The 25,414-nt window shown below is 40.8% G+C and overlaps 1 protein-coding gene and 1 long non-coding RNA gene across 2 annotated transcripts; one reads left to right on the forward strand and one right to left on the reverse strand.

Annotated features, from left to right (window-relative positions):
* Window positions 1-1,491: 1,491 nt before the first annotated feature.
* LOC135324147 (uncharacterized) lies at window positions 1,492-6,645 on the reverse strand. The gene is made up of 3 exons (XR_010385491.1): window positions 6,146-6,645; window positions 4,626-4,779; window positions 1,492-1,706 (listed from the first exon to the last, which is right to left on the reverse strand). It is a non-coding gene; the product is annotated as an uncharacterized LOC135324147 (long non-coding RNA).
* Window positions 6,646-6,668: 23 nt separating this feature from the next.
* On the forward strand, window positions 6,669-25,229 carry LOC112987109 (beta-hexosaminidase subunit beta). Its single transcript, XM_026106820.2, has 14 exons — window positions 6,669-7,053; window positions 7,288-7,439; window positions 10,120-10,185; window positions 11,014-11,060; window positions 11,283-11,393; window positions 13,909-14,010; window positions 15,620-15,749; window positions 17,596-17,776; window positions 18,879-18,965; window positions 19,546-19,618; window positions 20,264-20,438; window positions 21,451-21,541; window positions 21,754-21,858; window positions 25,038-25,229. The coding sequence occupies exons 1-14, from the start codon at window positions 6,761-6,763 to the stop codon at window positions 25,099-25,101; spliced, it is 1,677 nt and encodes a 558-aa protein (XP_025962605.2). The 5' UTR covers window positions 6,669-6,760; the 3' UTR covers window positions 25,102-25,229.
* Window positions 25,230-25,414: the final 185 nt, after the last annotated feature.

Consider the following 25,414-nt stretch of genomic DNA (forward strand, 5'->3'; position numbering starts at 1 on the left):
TAACTCATAGAGTGGAACAGTTGAATGGCTTACAACCACTGAAAACATTTATTCAGAATTCAAGTCAACTCAGTTTAAGTTAGTTTAGAAATTTAGCTTAGCTTGGAAAAATGGCAAATAAAATATCACTTGATTTCCAAATAATGGGAAAGTCACACTTCCTGCTAACTTTAATAATTTCTTTCAAAAATTAATGGACAGGCCTTTAACATACCCTAAAAATGTCTTCAAGAGAAACCAATGTGCAAAGCCCAATATGTTGTCAATTCACACACTAGTTTATCAGGCAGTGAATTCCCCATATGTTGACCAGACCACAGTGGCTACAAAATCTTACTCAGTGATAATAACAAGGAGGCAGAGTGGAAATGGTGACTTATTTCTCAAGTAATAAGGGGAGAGAACTGCAGACACCATATGTTAAATCCCTCTGCACACCTGGAAATACCAGTGAGAGGAGTCTAGTCACTTTGAAGTGACTGCTACAGCCACAGCAGAACTGGAAGCACTGAGAGCCAGATTCAGTAACTTGCAAACACCTTTACTGCTTCCTCCCATAACAGATATTTCTGTCCAGCATTATCCTGCCATTATGGTTAGCAACCTTTAAGATTCCTTAAAGTTTGAATCTCTTTTTCTTTTTTAACATAGAATGTGCGTGTGTGTGGAAGGAATCTGTATAATTCTGCTGTAGAAGTCAAGCCTAGCTACATTCATGCCATTCATGTCATGTTTTATTTTTTATTTCAGCAATCTTTTCCTTTTTTTTGGACTTCCCAGAAGAAAGAGTTATATTCTAACTCTAACTAACTTAATTTTTACCTTAGAGAGTTCAAAAGTCATCTCTGATGGAAAAGGGGATGCAGATTCCTTAAATCAATTCTGATTTTTCTTTGCAGTTTTTAAAATTTCCACAGAAACAAAGTAGTACTTCTAGCACTCTTTTAGTAGATATGTATAAGCTGTAAAATTATATAAGACTTACAGGCATATATAAGAGCACATTCCCTGTTCTAAACAGGTTACAATCCAAGCAAAAATCAATAAAGAGAAGCCTTTGAACAATGATCAAAATGTATACCTCTCAGAAGCACAACATGAAACAGGTTAAGAATAAAGAAGTCTCATGACAGCTTTCCACATTCTGGACTCTGAGCTGATACTAGAGCTAAGCAATCTTTGAGAAACATCCTCACTGCTTCCCCAGACTGCCCTATGAATTAGAGGCAAAGTCAGAAATACTTCACAGATACCTCAGCGTTGGCTAATAGTAGTACTCTCTGGAAGCATAACAATCTCTGTTATCATGTTATCATAGTCTTGGCTATCACTTGAACAGCTTCAATATATAGGTATATATTGGAGCTACCTATATTTTTTAAAAAGAAAACAAACAAAATAGAAAAATTCTCTCCCCAATTAATTGTGCTGTTTCTTTAGCTAACTATAATGAGTACCTAAAATAAGATGCATCTCTTACCTGAAGTTTACTCCCATTGTCAAAGCCTCCCTGTACAAATGATGTTGAAATGTCTCAGCTGAGGTGCTCTCTCCACCACTATTCCCAACTGTTGTGGCTCCATTATTTCCAAAAATAACAGCAAATGTTTCCTTCCTGCCCAGACTCCTGTTTTATCCATATCTATTCTCTTTACCGCATCTCATCTTGCCTCTCTCCTTCACTGCCAGCATCCATATATGGCTTCCTAAGAAAAAAGCAAGTTAGAAACAACTATTGATTCCATAGAAGACAGAAAAATATTCAAGAATTAAATCTAATGTGCATATTCTTCAGACTAACTTGCCATTTACATTTTCTATTAGTAACTTCCACTAAAGAAGCCCTCATCTCTCAGATCCCTGCCACAGACTAATAGGAAATAATAATACACCACATCAAACACCTTCCACAGATGTCCTGCCTTCCCCTAAGAACATAAGTAAGCACTTGTTCTGCCAGTGCATGGATGTGTTACCACCACTGATAGCAGGGTTTGTGACTGTGCCGCAGAGGAAGCACATGGGACATACTGTATGTGTTACAAGTTCGTTTGGGGAGAGGGAAATGGAAGGAAGCTTGCTGGGGAGGCGTGAGGATCCTAAGAGACAAGGTAACGAAAACATGCTGTCCAGCCAGGCAGTCTTTCATTTCCTTGCCTTAAATAATGTGTGTGGCTGTTTTCCCCGTATTCTTTTGAATAAAGGCTTTGTTTGGGGGACTAATCTAAAGGAAGCTGATTCACGTTGACAACTGATTTATTTCATGCACATCATAATTTCTGACTGCTTTGCTACCTGTCTTTAAGGAATAGAAAGCTTCAACCATGTGTGTTTAGGATCCACTTAATCTTCCAGCTCTTTCCCTGCCAACGAAGTACAGAGGAAAAGCACAGGTACTCATCAACTTGTTGCTGCCTAACCTCACACTCCATTTCATATCTCTGCAGTACTAACCCAGTTTCTTTACTGATGTTACGTTTCCCCTTAATATACTCCCCGAATCCTCTAAACTTTTTTTTAAAAGCTTGTTGTCTTGAATTGCACTCCTGTCTTTTCATTTGACTCCTTGTGTACATGCTTAAAACAACTATAGCCCCAGCTCTGCAGCTTCTTCACAGCCACAGTTTGCTATGCTCAGTGGAAACCCCAGGAAAATCAGCAGGCCTCTGAAGAGGCAGTCAGCTGCCACACAACATACTGGAGGACTGCAGCCTGCAGTCAAGTACTCTTCAGTTCTACATCTCCCTGCTTAACCTCTCTATTTCTTCTCTGCAAGCCTAAAACCACTCACTAGATGTAATATAAAACTGGGTTATCTTACAGCACTTCAAACACCATAGCATCTAATAATGCATATGAAAGCCCCGATTGCTTATGGTTATTAAAGACACTACAGGACTTCTTAGCCAGGTTTCCTCAGGAAATGAGAATAACACATTCATGTCTGTCTCTCTACTCCACCCTTTCACCCCATAACTTTTACGCCCCAGTGGCCAATTTCAAGCAAAATGGGCAGAGAGGTAGCTGCCTCAGAGATATTAAGTTCCTACAAGTTTCATCAAAATAGACAACTGAGTAAAACAAAGGCCATATTCATGGCCTGTTCATGGCCTGTAAACTTACACAAAGAAAGACTGCTCACTGTCTTTCTTAAATATCAGAAAATCCACCCAGAGAAGAAAAAATGCAAATTTATTTGGCTTCATGAGTTTTCTGTGCACGGAATGGCTTGTTTAAAAAGTGATTATTAATAAAGACATCTACTTAACTGGTATAAAACATCCTTGCTCTACTGAAGCTACAACTACAGAAAGCAAAACTAAAAGCAAAAAAAGCCCAGCACATCTAGAGCAACCAAGCCCTACTGCCCACATCAACTTTCAGATACTCATCCTTGCCCTCTACTTCCCGAGTATGTAAGGAGGGAAGAGCAAGAGTACTATCACTTAGCACTAGTCACTAAAATAGTTGAAGCCTTAGGCCACAGCCAAGGGTGTAGCCAAGGCCAGCTGGGGCTGGCTTTTATAGCACAAGGAATATTGTAACCATCGCAGATAACCATTGCAGAGGTAACCTAAAGAAACCCCTGCCAGCAACAGGGAACGCCAATGGACCACAAGAAAATTAGTAAGAGAAGTTGCGGGATTGGTTAACATGGATCAGACTACGGGCGGGGGGGTTGCAATTGGGTTGTAAGGGAAAAATAGAACTAAGAACCCAGGGTGAGGGGGAAGTGGCAGTGGTGTCCCTGCTTGGAGGCACCTGCTTAAGCTGTACCTTTACTATGCATAATAAACCTTTTTAGTTTGGAAGAATATTCAATGTTTAATTGGGAAAATAAGCGGAGACCTAGGGTCGAGCCAAAACAGCTGAAGGTGGCAACTGCGTAATTCCTGCAACAAAGATGGCAACTGCATAATTCTTACGGTAAAAGGTGGTGAGTGGGTAATTCCTTCAATAAGTAGAGTTTACTTCTCTCAGTTGTACCAAAAAAAACGTGCAATAATCCAGATTTTCTAAATATACCTAAAAACATGAACAAAGGCAGGCAACACAAACAGCTGAGTCAGCACAGCTGAGGAGACAGTCACATCAGGCACAGGTAAGGTATAACAAGTAACCCAAAACCTCTGCCACAATTTGAATAGAAATGTATAGCAATGGCCTTGGAGACAGCCACACTGATCTCACTGCATGCTGGGAGGGGATTGCAGCTGTGTGTTGTGTGCAAGCTCAGTAGTATATAATAAATAATTGCTTTTTACTTACAATAGGGGGAGAATAAATAACATTCCACTAAGGATGAACTTCCATCAAACAGCTTAAGAATTCACACTCCAGTGGCACAAACAGGCACAGCAAACAATAAATACAGGATGTTATGTGATTCATTTCCGTAAGCTATTGTTTCCGTCTGAACAAGCCTGGCACAGCCTCAGCCTTCCCCAGTCCTTCTGTTTATCCCCACTCCTTCCACTGTGCCGCGCGCGCGTGTGTGTGTGTCAGCAGCAAGACAGGCTCCCTGAACCTGCTCACAGTGTGATCACACAAATTTTATGGAAAGGGAGTGGGGTTGCATGCTTGGGATGAGTGCTGAGGTCACAGCTGTAGCAGTTCGGACTTACCTTCTCTTAAACTCCTGCAGACTCCACTCTACAATATTTCACTAAATGGATGAGGCTTCAACATTTTGCAAGCGAAGTGTTCTGGACACATAGTAAGTAGGAAGTTTTTCTCCAAACTTGCAGAGTGACATAGCCGAAAAGAGGATGATGTACCCTATAAGAGTATTTTTTAAAATAATTTAACAGCAAGATATCTGTGCTCTTTGCAAACATTGCCTTCATTATGGAGAAGCTATTTTTTATTTGCAGTCCATTTCTGCTCTTCATGACTAGAGATAACCTTCCATATACAGAGCATAGCAGACACAAGAGTGTCTGACTGAATCAGCAGATCCTCTGCAGTAACAGCACACAGGTATGAACTATTTTCTTGCCATTAGTTTAGCTGGTGTAACTGGTGTATCAGCTTAAGCAAGTGATGAAACTTCAGTGCATTTATTGACCATTTAATTAAAGATGGCTCAAAGTCAGAATTGCCTTTCCACTGGAATTTCCAGCTTTCAAACATTTGGTTTTCCTTCTGAACACTTCACATCAATTTTCAAAAATTTACCTTGGGAACTGTCAAAACAGGTAGTTTGGATAAAACTTGTAACACTTTATTTATTGCAAGTCAGACTTTTTGCTTATTCGCCTCAGTTTATAATACAATCTGCAGACAGAGTCTTTTCAAGAGAAAAGAAAAAAATTCTGTTAAGACTGGAACTGTTTTGTTCATACAAATGATTCTTTAGATTGGCCTTTAAAAAGCTGTAATCCAAATCAAGACTTTTCTACACAAAAATTGATCAAAACAATGTCTGACCCAGCAGTGCTCCATCAGTACTTCTTCGATGAGTTTTACAAATAGGAGTCTGTGATGCGAGCCACGGCACTGGAAGCAGTGTTGTCCGAAAAGCGGATTCGTTGCCCGGTGTGCAATAAGCCAATAATTACACACTCAGGAGAGACATTTGTTTATTTATTTCAGAGTTGCGCAAGCCTGGGTGCTCGGTGGTTTCCCACAAATCAAGCACACCCCCCCCCCCCCAACTTTTCAAGTAGCATTTATACAAACAAATTGCCAGATTTGCCACTTTCCCTTTTACACTGATTGGTTAGTGATTTCTTCATTCCCTGGGTCCCACCCCTGCTCCTCAAGGTCCTGGTCAATTAACACTGCCCCAGCTGGGTCAGTAGGTGTTATCTCCCAAGGTCCTGAGGAAGAGGACATAATCCAGACCCCTTGATTAACACTGTTTCAACAGTGAGAGGAGGCTTTGCTTCCCAAGGTCCTGGCACCCAAACAGGCCTTATTTCAAAGCCTTGACATCCTCCCTTTCAGAGAGTGGGGCACAGGAATGCAGTCTGCTTGTAACTCCCTTAGCTTTCCAGCCTGCACCAGCTCTGGGGCCCTTTCTTACCGAACTAGGAGCGCGGCCTAAGGCTTCAGCAAATTTAGCTACTCATGCTAAGCAAGTGTGCGGCTACTCATGCTAAGCAAATTCTATCTAAGATAGAAGTTTTCCAAATCTACCTACTTCAAACATTCTTTCTGAGCTTCTCAGGGTTGTCTTGTAACAGCAGCAGACTCTTACTGGGCAGCACACAGAGCACTGAGGAGCCCAGCTGCCCCCTCGCAGCACACCTGACCTTCTCCACCGCCCTGGGTGCCCACCGGAGGACGGCCACCGCCACAGCGCTCACCCTGAGGGGCCGCAGCTGGCTCTGTGCCCACTGGCAGTGCCACGGCACTGGGCGGCAGGTCAGAAGGGCACGAGGCGGAGGCCAGAGGGCAACGCACCACGACCGATGGCCGCCAGCTCCTCCAGGCAGATGCACACACACGGGGGCCAGCGGAGACGACGCGGAGCCCACAGGGCAGGAGGCAAGAGCGGGGTCTAGCGCTGAGGGGCGCCCGGCCACTGAGGGGAGGCCCTCGGAGGGCGCCGGCCGTTGAGCGGCCTCAAGCAGCGCGCAAGTGGCCGTTGGGGGCCTCACGCGGGACGGCTGCGCGGCCGTTGAGGCGCGCAGCCCCGCCGTGCGTCGCGCCGGAGGAACGTGCCGCGGCCCGCCCTCGGCGGTCCCGTGATGGCGGAGGCGGGGCTGGGCGGTCGCTTGGCCGGCGCCCCGCTGGCTGCCGCAGCCGTAGTGCTATGGGCAGAGCCATGGGGCTAGCTGGGCTCCTCGTGGGGCTGTTCCTCGTCTCCGCCGTGCTCGTGGGCACCAGCCTTCGCCATGGCGTCCCGCGCGCCGAGCCCGAGCTGGACCTGGCCGAGTGGGACCCGGCCTCGGGCGCCTTCCCCGAGGACTCGCCGTGGCCGCTGCCGCAGTCGCTCCGCACGTTCCCCCGCCAGCTCCAGCTGGCCCCGGACCGGTTCCAGATAGTGCACGGGGCCGGCTCCTCGGCGGGGCCGGCCTGCCAGCTCCTGCAGGACGCCTTCCGCAGGTGAGGGCCGGCGGTCGCCCGGGCCGCCGCGCAGGGGCCGGGGCGAGGCTGCCGGCGGCGGCCCGCAGGTGGGGGCAGCCGGGGAGGGGGCGGTGGAGCGGGAGCGGGGGGCTTGCAGGGCACGGCCCGTGGGGACATCGGGTTGGCGGTGGGGCAGGGAGAGGTCGGCCCCTAGCTCCGGGGCGGCGGGAAGAGTCAGCTGAGAGCCCCGCGGTACCTGTGCTTCCCCGGCAGGTATTACGAGTACATGTTCGGGTACTCCCGGTGGCGACAGCGCGGTCGGAAAGGGCTCGCTGCCAAGCCGGAGTTAGCGCAGCTGCAGGTGGTGATCGCGTCCCCGGAGCCCGGCTGCGACGGCTACCCGCAGCTGGCGTCCAGCGAGGCCTGTGAGTATCGTGCAGAGGGAGCTTGCAGCAGAAAACGTGGTCCTTTATATTAGGTCTGTTCCCCCCCCCCGCCTCTTCCACGGTTCATATAGGCCTCTCATCATTAGTGCTTGTTTTCCAATCACATTTGCAATGTAAAAGCCATCAGCTTCTTTTAAAGGACTGGGAAATAACTGGCTCGCTGGAGCTCTTGAAAGCATTTCACAACAGTGGCAACCTGAGGCAAATTCTTGCCTTTACAATGAATTTTTACCCATAGTGAATGATGAAGTTGGTTAGAAACACGGTTTATGATTTCCTCAGTTTCAATAGCATATACTTGTTGCTATCCTTTCTAATAACTATCATTAAGAATCACAGGTATAATGCTGTACTATATCTGAATATGGGTGGTTGGATATGTAAATAGTGAGATCATCCTTTCTTTCAGTAATGGGTGTTGAATGAAGGCTGGCTTTGCTTATTCATCCACTCTCCCTTGAAATAACTACATTTGAAGTGAAATAGCTTACGCTGGCTTAGGAACTTGGTATTTCTGTTTTTCCAAGACAAACAGAAAGTGTTTGTTGAAGTTCTTGTCATTCCTCTTGCAGTATTATAAATCCATTTTCATTCTGTCAATACATATGAGAAAAAAAGATTTAAAAAGACGTTGATATCGAATTTGTTCTGCTAGGCTTCTTTAGTTCCATGACTAAAGTCCAGGTTGGAGAAATACTCTAAAATTGAGTCCTAATTACCAGAGAAGTCTCATAACTCAAATAAAGATGAGTGGATAATAGTGCTTATTATCTGGGGAAGCTAACACAGAATGAGAAGTCAATTCATTTACTTCTGTCTTGAGACAATCTTCTAGGTCTGTACTAGCTGAGGCAGTTGTTTGGTATCAAGCATATACATCCTTAGAAAAAGATTTTAAGTCATACTTCTACAGCGGAATGAATTCTACCTGTCTTGTCAAAGAATGTCTTAAATTTTAAATTTTCTCAGTTCTTTTGGTACTTGGTGTAGCCAAGTAGTGCAGTTTCGTATGCAAGTTTATCATACATTAAAATGCAAAAAGAGATATAGCAGTAAATTCTTGATGATTTAGAATTACTTCAGATTTTAACCAAAGCTAATTCTCTGACAGGGAATCTGTCAGATCATGTGATTTTTAGGTTGCATTCTTTGTAACAGTCAGAGTTTCTTCCTCTGCTGTAGGAAAGCTATTTCCTATTACAAATAACACAGAGGTTTTTTTAAGTGTAGTAAGCTGAGTTCTCCAGATTTCAGCAAGGATTTAACTCAGGTTTTCACGGGATGGCTTGTTCAGGGAACAATGTTGAAACGTGGTTATTATTCACTTGCTGGATAGCAAGTTTGGTTCTATATCTTAACAGAGACAGCATGGGTCAGTCGCAGTAGTGATTCCATAGCAAGAATATTGCACATATTCTATGCAAAGTACAAGTTATTTGCCCTTCTATCTACTGGCTTCTTTGCCCCTTTGTGTAAAAGGTTTTGTATGGCTATACAAAACTTGTTGTGCTGCATTCATTTAAGGTATGATACACGTTCAGAAAAAGAATGCTGGCTTAGAAGCAAATCCCTGACCAGAACTACAATTTCTGACTAAAAGATCTGTGGAGATTGTGATCCTCTTCCAGGTTCTATGTTTCTTAGCCAGAACTTTCAGTATTCACAGAAAAGTCTGTTTAGATTAAAATGGAAACTTGAGGTGCTTTCTGTATGTCCCTGACTTGCTTCCTCTGGTAGTTCAATCAAATGTTTATACTGTATAATTTATAACTAACTGTTCTTTCTTACTGAGGTATATGCAACAAATCATCATGCAGTAATTTACCCCTTGCTAAATTTTTCCCCTTCTTTGTTTCAAACACATGACTCTGGTCAGTTTATTATTGCTTTGATGTTTAAATAAACTGTATCTATCTGGGGGTATGTTTAAACTAACATATTTAAAAGATACCTGTTTCTTTACTAAAACTTACTGGACCATTCAAAATGGAAAAACAGAAAGACTTGAGCTTTGTTTTTTCTCCAGCACTTTGTGGTTAGTGAAACTTCTTCAAACTTAAGGGGGATTATTACAGATCCCTTCAGCTACCATTTACTTTTATTCCTCCTTCACCATACTACCCACCTAAGCATGTTCACTAGATGCTTAGGTTTGAATTCCCCTCCTGCCCTGTAATTAGATCTTTAATAATAAGCATCAAATAGTATTACTTGACAAGCTATATCTCTAAAAATACGTAAGCATAAAGCATACAAAGGGAAGGTAAAAGGAGAAATAAACTTCTGTGGTTAGGTCTGGCTTAGTTACTCGGCCCTCATCGCTTATGTATGAAATGCAAAAATAACATTTGATATGCTTTCAATCACTTGGGCTAAACTAGGCTGGAATTCTGGCCCGTGTGTGATATTTATCACTGACATTATTAAGCACCACATTCGCTTTATCATCTTATTGATTAACTGTTGCCTCTCAGACTAGTAGGTCACAGTATTTCAGGAACATATAAACAAATGAAAAATAGCTGCACAGTATTACCATTAGAAACAGTGTTGTTTAGAATTGAAAAATACTACAAGAAAAGGGAGAATCTGGACTTGAAGAGTCTCTTAATCTATGCTTTTTTGAAGGATAGCTTTTTCTTTTTTTTTTTTTCTTTAGATCATTTAACCATAACTGAGCCTGTGGCTGTACTGAAAGCAGATGAGGTTTGGGGTGCTTTAAGAGGTAAGATGATTCTTTGCATATAGAGCTATCTGTTCTGGCCTTATGCAAACTCGGTGATAGGCTGAGAACCTAAGAGCCAGCTGATCCCTGAGTCTTGCTCTCATTCTGTCCTTCCTGAGAAGGAAACCTGGGCAGTGCACTGACGGGTGCCCAGACGTGCACTGGCCAGACCCTCAGTCTGGATACTCAGCAGCCCAGATCCAGTGACACACCATAAGTACACTCTTGCTGTGCCTGAAATATCTGGCTTCTATCTGGATAGCCAACCAAATCCTTGGTGCTAAAAAACTCTCTGATCTGCAGTGTAGACAAATGATTCTCTATCTGCACCTAAGAAATGAATGTGCTGAACATGTCACCAAAAAGACTATAATGAAGTTTGTCTGCTGTTTTTTTGGAAGATAAACATTATCTAAACTAGTTATTTTTTCATGCTAAATTAGAAACTTCACCAGTTCCAGAAATTACAGGAATATATGCATGACAACACTAGACATGCCTGCATTACTCTCCATTCCATTTGAGGGTTAATTTGTTACAGTTGAGCAGTAGTGATAATATTTAGTACTCTCTCTATATAATATATATTATATATTATATATATTTAATATATATATATAAAATAGAGTTCTTTCTCTCTCTCACAGTACTTCATTAAGTGTGGTCTTTGAGCAACTAAGGAAACTGTGGTGAAGAGAAAGAAACTTGTTACAAAGCATTCTTTCTAGCTATGTGAATGCCCATAAATAGATATGGTCCTGTTTTTAACTGAAGTTTTAAGGACAAGTACTGGATTGTGCTCCAAATCCATTTCTTGTATTTTTTCAGGTTTGGAAACCTTCAGCCAGTTGGTTCATGAAGATGATTATGGAAGTGTGAGTATAGCTATTAACTGAAAACACAGACCTGATAGCAGTCAGCCACATTCTTTATTAGGTGTTCTTCTAGAAACAGTAAATCTTCTGCTAGTTTCATTGGCTGTTTTTCCAGAAAATTGTCTTTAGAATGCTGCTAACACACTGAAAAATAAATGTATTTCCTGTTTGTAACAATGAACATACAATGGGAATTCTAATTTTTAAATCTCATTCCCATAGTTTCTTGTCAATGCATCTGAAATCTACGACTTCCCAAGATTTGCTCATAGAGGAATTTTGCTTGATACTTCAAGGCATTATTTACCATTGAAATCTATTCTTACAAACCTGGTAAGTGGACAATTTTGTATCATTAATAATGAAGGCTTTTGGTTGGTGTATTTTCCACTCTGAAGTATTAGCAATAGATGTTTATATGAACGGAAAACCTGTTTCCCCGACTGACCTCTAAAAGGACAGAGTGAATTTTGCTAAGTGGAGGTCAGAGCCTGTGCTGGAGAGAAATCAAGATACTGAGTGGGCAGATGCAGTGGTTAGTGAATCTCTGAAGGAGACTGGGATTTATGGCACCTTGAATTTTCAGCATTTTCTGTTGTCTAGGCCAGCTCATGCATTTCTTGAATGTATATTCTGAGCAAGACATTGGACTGTCACTGTGCAACACTGGGGAGACCCTACAAGTCTTGGACTAAGCTCCTAAGATTCCAGGCAAACTCCAGTCATTTCTGTAACCAGGCTTTGGTGTTCCTCTCTTATGTAGCTTATGTTGCTAAGAACAAATCAGTAACAAAGTAGAGAGGGGAGATTCCAACCTGTTCATTGGGGGCTGCTGATTTCTTTCAGGTCCCTGACCATGTGCCCCTGAAAAAAAAGAGCTGGGGGGAATAAGCTTTCTCTTAAGAGCTTACTAAGCACTAAGCTTACTCAGAGCACACTAAGAATTGTATGCTCCCATTTTGAACTGATTGCAAGATGAGGAATTTGATTATAACACCTGGAGCTGTGGGGTTTTTTTTTTCCTGCCCTTTTCTCTTGTTAAAACCCTGGTAGCAGAGCTTCTTTGGTGGGATGAAATAGAGGAGCCTTGGGGGGGGGGGGGGGGGAAAGACATACAGTTTGCTGTCATGTCTCTGTGCTGCTTTTCCAAGAGAAAACATGTTTTTAGATACTTCTGTGTTTCAGGACTTAGCAGAGCAGACTTGAGATGGGCATGGAGGAAGCATAGGTAAAACCAGCCTTTATTTTTGAGGTCATCCTTGAACTGTGTGCTTAGAGCTACATTGGGGCTTTCACCTGCGTGGGTATTTGACCACTTATATTTATCTGTAGGATCAGTGCTTGCTCAGCAAGTAGCATTTGTGCAAGCAGTCATTTACAACTGAGAATGTTCCAACAGCTCAAGTAGTTCCTGTATCAATATTTGCTGTCTCTTCTAAAAGAGCAGAAACCTGCCCAAGGCTAACTTTACTTTTGAGACTTGTGTTCCTAACCATTTTTGTCCATCTGTAACTGTTGATTGTCTAGGGTTTTTTCCTTAAATTATTTCTGTGTCTGTGATACTTCCCTAGAGCTGTTTTATGATCTTTTGCTCGTTTAAGAAGAAGTGCACTTTTCCTCTTATCTTTGTGCCTGCTTGAATCCAGCCTAACCTAATAAAAAGCAGCAGTAATCCCTTCATTGACATGTGGTAATTAGATTCTTAAGGCAGCAGTTTAAGTACATTTCCTGTTTGTGTCTGCTGTACTGTAGCTCCTGGAAGGGCAGGCACCGTCTTGGGTAGGGGCACAGTAAAGAAGGCCAGGAGGCATAATTTTCCATGTGGAAAGATAGTATTTGCTAAAGTGCATGTAGATAAGTGGAAATTAATACTTCTGCTTGTCTAGCAAAGCACATGAGATAATTTTGGAGACTGGACAAAGTATAAATCTTCTTTTGGATTAGGGAAGAGTTCCCTAAAGAGATTTTGTTACTTCTTTAAATACAGCTCAATGAAAAGAGGAAAGGAAAAAGAAAAAAAAAAAAAAAAAAAAGAATTATGGCAAGCAATTGGCAACTGTGTTGCTGTTAATTAGTCCAGAAGGATGTAGAGAATGCTCACTCCCTCCACTCCCACCACAGGACACTCCTACTGACTTCTAAAAAACACTTGTATAACTTAGGATACAAGTTTAACTGCCCAGTTTGAGTCATGATTCTGTAACAAATGTGTTAACATTTATCTTGATTATGTATAGTGGACAAAGGGGAAGTGCTGGCACTGTATTAACTCAAAATGAAAGAAGAACACTGTCTTTTGAGGGGGGAAGTGCATAGTTTATTTTGTATGCATTTGAAATGAATTCTGGGGGAAATCACTAACGAGTAGGGATGTATCAACTGCTGGTAATCTCACTTCAGACTTGAAAACTAAACAGCATGAGAATTTAGATAGAAAAGCATAAGTAGTGAAACAGCTGATGGCACATAGAGAATTACTCAGATGTGTTGTGAAGTGGAAGAAGATTCATAAGAACTTATGGCAGTTTGCTATCTATCTACCACCTGTTTAGCATGATCAGATCAACTGCTTGTTGACAGAAGTGGAGCAAATAGATAGCTGAGGAAAGGAACAGTAATATAAACAGGTTGGTGCATTTTTGGTGCGTACTTCAAGGATTGAGTGAAGCATGGTACACTTAGTTTTGGGGTTTTTTTGCCTTTTTTTATTGTTGCTTTAGGCCTGCAGGATGTTACAGTGGAATAGTGGAAACCTTCAGCTAGTACTGGGACAAGAGCAGCTTTTTTTGTATGGGTTTTCTGTGAGAGTCAAGTGCTTAACTAGACTGTATTGCATTGTGTGTTACAGGATGCAATGTCTTTTAATAAGTTCAATGTTCTCCACTGGCATATAGTAGATGATCAGTCGTTCCCTTACCAGAGTATTTATTTCCCTGAGTTGAGTAACAAGGTGAGTAATCATCATTGCAACAGGGTGGGCGGGCAGAACTCTAGCACTTATTTCCTGAAAATAAAATGCAGACATGAGAGCACTACAAATGGTGGAATAAACCTGGTTGATTGTGAAACAGTACTGAAGGGCCAGGAAGTACCAGCAAATTCACACTTAAGATCCTGCTGGAGGGTCATCTTGGACCATATTGATGTCTTTCGTGGTGGATGCGTGGTAAATGACCTTGCTGAAATATACAGCTCAATTGTGACAGTGATCCCCAGTGTTTGCAGGCCTTCACGCAGTAATGCCATGCAAATTGCTTGTTGTGGTAAACACTAAGTTGATTTTTTTTTTAAACTCTTACATTTATTGTAGTGGCAGAAAATCTAAGAGAATTTCTCATTGGCTGTAGGTTTAGAACCACTGCAGTACTATTTTTGCCCTTCCTAAGATCTAGTTAACTTTACAATATAACACTTCTGTAAGAGGTCCAAACCTAAGATGATGTTTCCTAAAACAAATGCAGTGTAATGTACCTCTTGTCTTGATTCACAATAGATCTTCCTAATTAATGAAAACTATCATGAATTTCTTGCTTAATCACAGTACAATAGTAGCCAAATCAAAGCACTAATAATTAAGCAGGCTGAGCCTATGCATAAGATTCATGATTCTGTTTTAAAGTGCTCATTAGAATTTCACCTTCATATGAAAGCTAAATAGGCAGTACTTGAAGGAGATGTCATGAAAAATTTAAAAATCAGATTGTGGATGCCAGATGACACAGTCAGATTAGCTTTCCTAGTAATGGCTGTAGAATTCTGTTCTATTGCACATTGATGGCTGGGGAGAGGGAGATGTCCTTTGCCTGAGTAACCTTCTTTTAAAAGGCTTCTTGTTTTCTTGTTTGCCTTTTTTTTTTTTTTTTTTTTTTTTTTTGAGTAACTCAGCTGCGGAAACAGTTTCCAGACAAATGCTATTAATCATGAGGAGTCATGATGCTTTTCTTTTGCAGTTTTGCTCTTTGGTGAGCATCTGTTCCACGAAACTGTAGAAATTGGAGTCATTTGTCACGTTTCTGTTGGCTGTGTAGGAGTGGAATAATGCTCAAATTCAGTGTCACAAAACAAACGTGCCCTGATGCCAAATGAGGTGCTGTATCAAAACTGACAAGCAGAGATGTCATATGAAGAAGCCATTTTTTCAGACTTGGCTGAGTTTTTCCACTAGTCTTGTATGTCATGTAGCAACAAGGATCCTCTGTTTCAGAGCTACTGATGCAAAGGTGGAGTGGAACACTAACTTGCCCCTGTGCCGAAGATTTGAAATACGTATCTGTAAAAAATCTGATGGAATGGAAACTGGCCTTTCTCTTTTCTTCTGTAAATGACTGTGAGCCAGACATAAGAAAGAAAGATCTCCTCAGATTTACCATAGTGTGAAAAAGTGGGGTTTTTTTCACTGGTCAGCCAAAAAGTTTTGTCAGTGTAGTTGTACATGATAAGCCAGAAAAGGTCAACTTGTAAAATTGCTCTCTGATCTAAATTATAATGCTTTAATCCCAATTTTGTGAGTTACTGGTATAACATCTTGTAAACTGTCTCTAAATGTGAACACTTCACAGGGAGCATACTCCTATAACCACATCTATACTCCTACTGACGTCCATCTGGTGATTGAGTATGCCCGGTTAAGAGGCATTAGAGTTATCCCAGAGTTTGATACCCCAGGACACACACAGTCTTGGGGACAAGGTATGTCCAAGAAAATATTAATGGTTAAAAGATTGTGATAAGTGAGGTACAGCATAATATTGCTGTATAAAAGCAACTGGATTTGTTAAAAGCACTCCTTGAAAGTGCTTTGAAAGGCTCTTGCTAAGTGGTAAGCAAGGGGAGGAATCAGTGATGGTCGTGACCTTTACATATCGGAAGAACTAAAGTGAATGGAGGAAACTGAAACTGAGCAGTTATTTCCCGTGCTGGATGTGTGTGCAAAGGCAGAAATGTATTCTGGTAATCTTCTGTCTGCCTTAGACTTCATATATCATTATTGCACCATCCAGTCCTCTTGAATTTAGAGTAATAAGATCAATGGCTAGAAGTAGTAAGCTGTTCTCTCCAGAGTAGATATTTCTCCTTTGGAAAGGTTCTTATAAAGTGTTTCATGTTTCTGTCTATTAGTAAAGTGATACTCTGCTCATGGACAGAACACAGCAAAACTGGATGCTTCCTTTGCTCATATATATATACATATATATGTAAAAGATATATATATATATAATTTTTTTTTGATAGCATTTGAATCCTGAAAGTGGTGTTTTTTACATGAAGTCAAGGACCAAGGATCCTTCTGCCTTAACTCAGAAGGGAAAGAGATGCACAGACTGTTATTTCACTGAAGCTGACCTAAGATGCTGTTAGATAAACTGGAAATAGTAGATTTTCTGGTGCCTGGTAGCTTTATCTTTGGCCACAGGATGAGTCTTGCACTCTGCTGGTGGAGATGTAGCTATAGAATGTTAGAAGATGCTTCAGGCTTTTTCTCACTAATTTTAAATGAGGAAGAAAGGAACAATACAAAAGCTAAATTTGCTAAACTCTCCTTCTGAATCCTTCATCTCATGTAGATTCTGCTCTTGTGAGGCATTAACAAAATCCACTGCCTTGCCCAGTGACATGTGGACGACTGACCTAAAATCAAATAAGAGGAAGATTTATCTCTGTAGCCTAGAATCAGCTGTTCCTGATCGCTTTTTGTATGATAGCTTTTTTTACATGATGCACTGCAGCTGATCCTGGGTTTGCCTATGAACCTGGAAGCTCTAGCTATGCCTTGCCTGCACTCAAATTCAAGATGCTGAAGAGAGGCCTGACAACAAGCATGGAGGGTGGGTGAGGCAACAACTGTCTCACTAATGCCCTGTTCTGGGGAATGTGCTCAGAGCAGGGACCACAGAGAGTTGGGGTCTGGCTGCGGGAAGCTGCTGCTGCAGTCGTATTTTACCAAGTAAATAGAACTTGGGAATCTCCAGCCTACACTTAAAACCTTTTTTCCTGTTTTGTTATCCTGTCTCATGTTGCTTCAGATAGCCTGACTCAAAAACTAATGGTTGGTTTTGATTTTTGTCTAGCCTGCCTTTCTTGTGTAGAGGTAATTTCCTAGCAGACTGGGGTGGAACATCTACCTTGAGCCAAATATCTCCTGCCTACTTATGTGGTAAAAAAGCAGGGTAATAAAAAGAGAAAAGATAATGAGCATGTGCTCAGGAGGCCTATTTGGCTTCCTTGCTATATGCATTAAAGCTTTTCCATTCAAGTAGTCATCCAGAAGTTGTTTTCCAGGTAATGACATGTTCCATAAATTGGTGTTTTAAAATCACAAATCTAAAAGCCAGAGTCCTAATTTCTGGTTAGAGGGGTGTGTTCTTCAGCCTTGGGCAAGTTGGTTTTTTTCACCTTGCTCTATTTCATTGTACCTAGAATAGATCAGCACTTAAGTGATGAATATTAACCTTTGTAATATGAATAACTATGTCTTCGTGATAGCAAAGTTAGCACAACACAGAACTGAATATCCTATATTAATTGTTTCTGTTAGGTCAAAAAGATCTCCTCACCCCTTGTTACAGTGGAAAGCAGCCAAGTGGGTCCTTTGGACCTGTAAATCCCATTTTGAATACAACTTATGACTTCATGACTAAATTCTTCGAAGAAATCAGCAGCGTATTTCCTGATGACTACATTCACCTGGGAGGAGATGAAGTGAGCTTCGATTGTTGGTATGGTGACAATTCAAAGAATAAATATCTAGTGTCTCTTAAACTTGTCGAAATCCAGCAATTATGGCACTCAGTTGGGTGAGACAGTTTTCCCTGCTTAACCCAAAGATCTTTTCCACTCCTACTTCTGTAACAATTTATTGGCAGAGCGTTTGTGACCCTCAACAAGCAAGTATTGTAGGAGTTGAACAGTTCTGCAGAATTTTGTTTTGATGAGCAGTTTCAGAAACATTTAGGTAATCTAAAGGGTTTCTGTATGAAAACTAACCTGGCAGGAAAAAGAACCAGTATGAAAGAAAAGTGCTAAGATAATAAATATTAAAATGCTGTGGGATAAATGAAAAGCAGTCCTTTCCATTGAGTTCTGATTTCCAGAAAATCTGCTAACATTAAGAATTACAGTACTCACTCTTGTGTGCTTGTGTTAAAAGCAATGGCATCTATTAGTACAGTTCTTCAAGTGGTTGTGGATGTTGAATACTTTGGAGTCTCTTTGCTGGAGTAACTAATGATACAGAATTTGGATCTGATCTAATAAGATTAATATTCAATTTGATCTAGTTAGTATTTGTACATTCTTCTGAAATACCAAATCTGAACACTCAGAACTTCAATTTTTAAAAACAAAGATAATTTCTGACACATGCTTTATGACAAAGTGTTGGTTTGCTTTCAGGACACTTTCCCAAGCTTGAGCCTTGATGTCACCCCAACAGATCCCCTGGTATTACAGCTGCTCAGTTTCCAGGCCTGCTGGCAGTCTTCCTGTTAATCTGCAGAGGAGCCAGGAACCCCTGAGCTTTTAGGAGCTGGAGGCAGCCTGCCAGAAACTGCTTCAAAAAGGGACTCCCAATAGCTTTCCCAGAAAACTAGGACTCCTGGCTTTGTTTCAAATCAGGATGAAACACAGTTTCAGAATAAGTAAATCATGTATCCTGCTGTCTTTGCTCTGTTGTGCATTCCAGGTGGAGACAAGCCTAAGTCATCAGCTAGTGTTCTGCAGTCAGCAACCCCTTGCCACATAGGTGAAACTAGCTGAGAAATCTGGTTTAAAACAAAAAGTGTGGTTCTTTTTTTGACTTGGTTTGTTATTATTATTAAGGCAATCTAACCCTAAAGTGAACGAGTTCATGAAGAAGCAAGGATTTGGCATTGACTATGCTAAACTGGAATCTTACTATATTCAGAAGTAAGTTGTGGGGAGGTTTTTCTTTCTTTCTGCCCAGCTTTTCACACCAGCTATTTGGGGAGCTTGTTGGTGTTCAGACACTGAAACTGTTTTAGGTTAGACTAATTTGGTTTCATAAATTCTCATGTATTGGGGACTACCCACTTTTTTCTCTTTATACACTGAATGTAAAGTTCTTTAAAATGTGGGACAGAAGCAAATGTTGACCAGTTCTAAGCACACACTGGCATTTCTTAAACTAAGTACCTGCTGTAATGTCAATATATGGGGTGGAGAGGAAAAGGCCCAGGGTTTTAATAGCCATCTATTTCTCTCATTGTTCTCCAAAAGGCAGCAAAATCTGTGTTATTTAAGTTGCTGGCTGAAGTTCTGAACCTCAGTTTTTGTTACTGCACCTGCATGGGAGGCGTCCTCTTCCAGGCAGTGCATTGAAAAAAAAACATAAAAACCTTGGTTTCTTTTGGTCCATTACGCAGCACTGGGGAGGGCCTAGCCTGTCTTAGGGCTGAAATAGGCCATTTTATGTGTCTGTACTGAACTCATGGAAGTTCACAAACATGATCTAATTTCTAAATTCTAGGATTTTGGACATTGTTTCCTCCTATAACAAGGGATACATGATCTGGCAAGAAGTGTTTGATAATAAAGCACAGGTAAGATGAGGAAAGAAACAAGTTACTCTTCCTTAACAACACAGTATTGTGGGAGGCTTCCAAAATATGCTGTAAGTAGTTAAGGTTATGTCTCTTAAGAGTTAAAGCAAGTCTGATGGCTTTAGCAGGACAACACAAGTAAGCCTTCCCAGGTGTGGGGCCTAACTTGAAACTGCCATCTATCAAACAGGTAAAATAGGTGGAACAAGAACTTCAGGGTTGAAGTGTTTTATAAAGGTGAAAGTAGATACTATAACACACTTGAGACCAGCAGAGTAGGCATGTTTCTATGTATTTCAGTGTTTTAAAATTTCTCACATTACTCTGCGTCTGGACCAATAATACCAGATGCTTGAAGTCTGAGCTGTTCGCAGATCACTGATGTATATAAGAACCCTCTCTAGACATTAACTGTCTATAATATGACCTAGGCTTCACTGTAGTATGAACTCAGTTTAAAACCAACAAACTGATAATCAGCTTGAGACTGTCTCTGGAAGAAAACAGTTGCCAAACGGTAGCTTCTGAAGTGCTTCTCTTTAGAAGAAAATATACTGCTCAGTTTTGAAATTCATCTTTTTTTTTTCCTAGTAATAGCAAATAAGATTATCTTTCATGTTAATTTTCCACTCCCCTTCTTTCTAGCTAAAACCGGACACTGTAATTGAGGTGTGGATGGCAAACAACTATGTTCAAGAACTGAGCAGAGTCACAGGAGCAGGCTTCACTGCTATCCTTGCAGCTCCCTGGTACTTAGACTACATAAGTTATGGGCAGGACTGGAAGAAATACTACAGTGTTGAACCACTTAACTTCCCTGGTTTGTTAATTTTTATATGCCTGTTGTGTGCATTAAAGTCTTTGGTTCATTGTAAGGCATAGATGGATAGAATAAGGTTATTAAGATATGTCATGCTGTAACTATGAACAGATGGGCTGTAATCAAAGGACTTTAATGTCCAACAGAACTGTGAAAACATGCAACTTTCCACCTGTCAAAAAGTGTTACATACCTTTTGTGAGCATCAGCACGAGTGCTTGTGTGTGAGATAGGATGCTGGACTGAGTGAACAGATACCTTATGCGTTAGGGAGACAGATGTGCAAAATGGCTGTTGGTAGACAGTACACCAAAAACTTTAAATTGATTTTTGAATAAATAGAAACTAGCTCTGGGGTGGGGAGGGGAGTTTGGTCCCATCCATTCCCAGCAGGAGGAGGTGCAAGTGTACTTTTGTTTTGTTTGATTCAGTAATTCAAGGAATAAATTCCTACCTACAGGAAATCCAGGTTTGCTTCCCTTTTCCCTGGCAAGCCTTGAACTCTACAACTCAAAGCTTCTACAGTATTAGGCTGTTCAAAAAACCATGTGTTCTCTCCCTCTGGCTAAAGCTGACAGAAACATCTCCTATGTTCTCCTTGGCTTTCAATTTTATATAAGGTATCTCCCTGGGCTGGTTAGGTAGAACAGCTGACTTCCATAGCTTTTTCAAGACATGCTCAGTGTGTAATAAAATGAACAGTTACAACCAGGGTTGAAATCTCCAATCAAAAATGTTTAAAGGCTGGAGCATGTCTTCAGAGGATAAAGATAAAAATTCTTTTTGCCAGAGAAAGGAAAAGTTTGCAGAAAGCTTGGATTCTCTGGGCAAATGGTCTGATAATTCCCACATCCAGTAACAAGACTACCAAAACATTAAGTCAGTGGTCAGGATAGGTACTTCATATGATAAAGTAAACACCAACTAAACAATACTTTAACTACTCAAAAATGAAATTTATGATATGCCCATCTGGTCAAATAGCAATTCTAATTTTCTGCCTTGCATACAGGATCTGAAAAGCAGAAAAAGCTTGTAATAGGTGGAGAAGCCTGCCTGTGGGGGGAATTTGTGGATGCAACCAACCTCACACCAAGATTATGGTATGAACTTCTCTAGCTTCATATTTTAAAAAGCTAGCTATAAAGAGTATGCATTAATCCAACAGCACTTTGTTAGTGGTACTGTTTTTCTGATACTGACAATAAGCAACTATAAAAATTGTTGCTTCTGGACATAAGATTTGGTATTAAAGACTTTAATCCATTCTTAGTAACAATATGTACCTACTCTAAAACTCAGTATGCTTTTACAGGCCTCGTGCAAGTGCTGTAGGGGAAAGACTCTGGAGCAGCAGGAATGTGACTGACTTAAAGGATGCTTATAAAAGGCTATCTAATCATCGATGCCGCATGCTCAGGTAAGATTAGTGCTAGTAACGCTTGGTGCTTATGCCTTAGAACCACTGGAGTTCAAGTACAGGCCTAAATTGCTGACCCAGAAGTGAAGGGATGATATTTACATTGTCAGATTAGGCTGTTAGTTTTCCTCCCATGTGGTCTTCATATCCTCACGGAAGAACAGATGCACTAAGACAGGGGTTCCAAACAGTTTAACCTTCTTCAATGAAATACTACAACTTATCTCTGTCCCTCTTTCCTCTAAAGGAAAAAAACCTAACTAACCTCTTCACTGACTTATTTCAAACAATAAGGTGTGTAAAAGGGTGTGTGGGAGGAGTGCACAGACAGAAAAAGCAGACTGCATTTTTTATATTAAATTATTATTAAAATTGAAGAGCTGCAGCAGGCAATCAAATGCAGCTTCTTGCATGAGAGGTGAGCTTGAGTAAGTTATTCTTTCAGGTTTTGCCTTAGTGTGGAGTCTGAGGGGTGGATAAGGAATCCTGATGAATTGTTTTGCTTATAGCTACTATAAAGTCAGTTCATGACTGATTCTTGTCTGCACTTTTTTCTCTAAAAGCTGTCTAGAAGAGTTACTACTTATTGTGCTATCTTTGTATAAGCATAGTTGTAGAACATGCAGAGTTTCAGGAGCCTCCTGAAAAGCACCTATACCTGTTCCCCTAGCATTTAACTTGGGGAAAAAGAGGATGAGAATGTTAGTTGTAGATCCTGGTTAATAGCTCGTGTCATTAGTCCTCAAGGCAGCATTGCAAAATGAGTTATTTCAAGGCCTTAAATCCAAGTCTGACTCTACTTTAAAAGTATACAGCCACAGTGATGTTCAGGTTTTCCTTAATGTTGCTAAAGCAGCACTACAGCAAGAGTGCAGCATGCCATTTAGCTTTTCTGTGGAAGTTTATGACAAATCACAGAAAATCCCAATGGTGGGAAGGAGGATTTCAAGGTACATACAAATCAGCTTTTTAGAAGAGAAGATGACAGTTACAGTCAGCACTCAAAACTCAAGCATTCTGCTCAAGTTCCTGTAGACAGCCAAAGCTGTCTGTCTCTCAGCATGATTACCTGTCTGAATCACCAACTTTTAGCCTAGAGTATAAAAGCTAACTTTTAAAGTAATCAAGTCAAAAAGGAGCTGAGACTCCAAACATAAGCTTTAATTGATGCCCAGTTAACTTCAAGCTGGCTTTAAAGAATGCTATAGGAAACTACTGTTATATGTAAACTGGGTTATCTTCTTTAGTTATGATAAGAATAGATGCATTAAAGGTGAGTTAACAAATACAGGTTAAAAACAAGATTAAAGGGCTTTAAGAATTGATGTCCTGTCACTTAACAAGATAGATAATGCTTTTCTTGATGAAGCTCAAAAGAAGAATGCTGATAAAACAAAATCAAGTGTTCACTGGCAGTACCCTCTGGGATTAGGGTTTTACAATGAACTAAGCCATGAAGGAGGGGTAGCTGTTATTCCTGGGCCAGGCTAGCCACTATTGTATTTCCATCTTTTCTGCCTTAACAGTGGCACTTGTGCTTCTATTACTGTACAGGAAGCTGATCCAGATGACTGCAGCTGCTCAGGTAGCACTAGCAAAAGAGATAAGGAAAGCAGGGACAGACTAAGGACTACTCCTTGTACTTTTCTCTCTCTCTCTCTCTCTCTCTTTTTTTTTTTTTAAATGAAGTACTTTGCTGGCATATAAACTCATGTGGAACAAGTCCTGTTATGACATTTTAGGTCAATAAAAGGACATATGCTCCTCAAAAGTATTCCCTTTATGTAGGCTTTGAATCAGAAAAAACACTAGAGAAACCATTCACTTTCCATGAATGAAATGAGCATTCTTTGGATCTGCTGTTGTGGTGCCTTTTATATGTACAGGCCTTCCATGAGACTGACAGACTTCACTTTGCATGAATGCCAAAGAGCTGATTTAAAATATAGTCTATTGGTAAGGTCTAGGTTAGGCCCAAACTCTGTCTTTACCAAAGTTTTTATACATAATATATGTATTTATATTTAATATACATGCAAAACCTGTGGCAGTCTTTGCAGGCTGCAAAGCCTTTTCAAGTATGACAGTTCTTGGTTGTGCTGTACAGCTGGGCACCTGGGGTGGATGAAGGGGTAGGTAGGAACATTGTAATGGCTAGATCTGGGAGACCCTCCTATCCAAGGCCAAGGTTACTGCTACTGACACAGTACTATAAAAGTAGTAGCTGCCAAACTCAGCTTCCTGTACACAGGACACAGCTGGCCAAACTGCAGACAAATGTTGACTGCAGAAAGGAAAGGAGCAGGTAGGCATATATTCCAGAGACCCTAGACAACAAACCTTTTTTTTACCAGTGAGTAACAGTAAGTCTTGCCTAGGGCCAAGCACTAATTCAGCTGAGCTAGTTCCTCTTCCAAATTCTTCTACTGCCGCTCTTGAGACTAATTTAAACACCAATATTTATTATCCTATAAATCACTATAGTATCTAGCTCTTAAATGTTCATGCAGAATTTGAGTAAAACTGTTTTCATTCTGAAACATACTGTCTTACTGCACAAGAATAAATTACTACTAAAGCTTTATGTGAAATATATTTCAAAGCTAATGCCAGGCTACAGCATTGCAACTATTTCCTGTGCATCCTGGTACCATAATAAGCTAAAAGCAATTTTTTGAAAAGCCACATAAAAACAAAATAATTTACCTTAGTGTATCTAGCAAAAGTTTGGTTAATAAACTGGCTCCCCAAAACCATAAACTGAATGAAACTGAAATGATTTGAGCTGCACGTGAAGAAAATGTTAGGTTGGAGGGGTTGGGCAAATGCCTACTGATTGGTAGTTACACACTCATATAACTTGTCTTCTGAAAAGCAATGTACGCTGCAGAGCACCAGTGCCCCCAAGCTCTGCATTTAGGCTTTTCAAGCTGTTTTCTAATATGCTGACACATCTGATTGATTGATTGAAACAGAACTGCACTTAGCCTGATAACTGAAGTATAAGCAGCCTCAGAATATGGCACTCTTTCTTCATTCCCTAAATAGACCATCCATTACTTCTTGGCAGTAGCTTTGTTTGCAGGAGGCAGATTAAAATAATTACCACTATCACTCTTCTTGCCTACAGAGCTAGCCAGTTGTTTGATTATACCATATGTATTAAACTATTTTAACAGCCGTGGAATAGCAGCTGAACCTGTGTTTGTCGGATACTGTGCTCATGAAGCAAGAGGGCGGTAACTGCTACAAGGACTTCTACTAAACAACCTGAAGTGCCTCTGAGGTGGGACTGAGTGTATGTGTGGTTTGATACTTAAACAGAGATCTAAAATTTTCAATTTTAAAATAAAGTTATGTTAATTTGACAAGTTCCTGTTGGAGTAAATATTGTTTTTTGTTTTTTTAACTTCAGATGATGCTAATTGTATGTTAAGCTTTCATTAGAAATTGAGATTCTTCACTGTGAAATCCTGAAACTCGCTACCATACAGTCAGTTATCCATTCCACTTTTCTCACATATTAGATAAATTCGAGGGAAAATAAAGGAAAGAT

The sequence above is a fragment of the Dromaius novaehollandiae genome, chromosome W (genome assembly GCF_036370855.1).
Source record: "Dromaius novaehollandiae isolate bDroNov1 chromosome W, bDroNov1.hap1, whole genome shotgun sequence".
Classification (NCBI taxonomy): Eukaryota; Metazoa; Chordata; class Aves; order Casuariiformes; family Dromaiidae; genus Dromaius; species Dromaius novaehollandiae.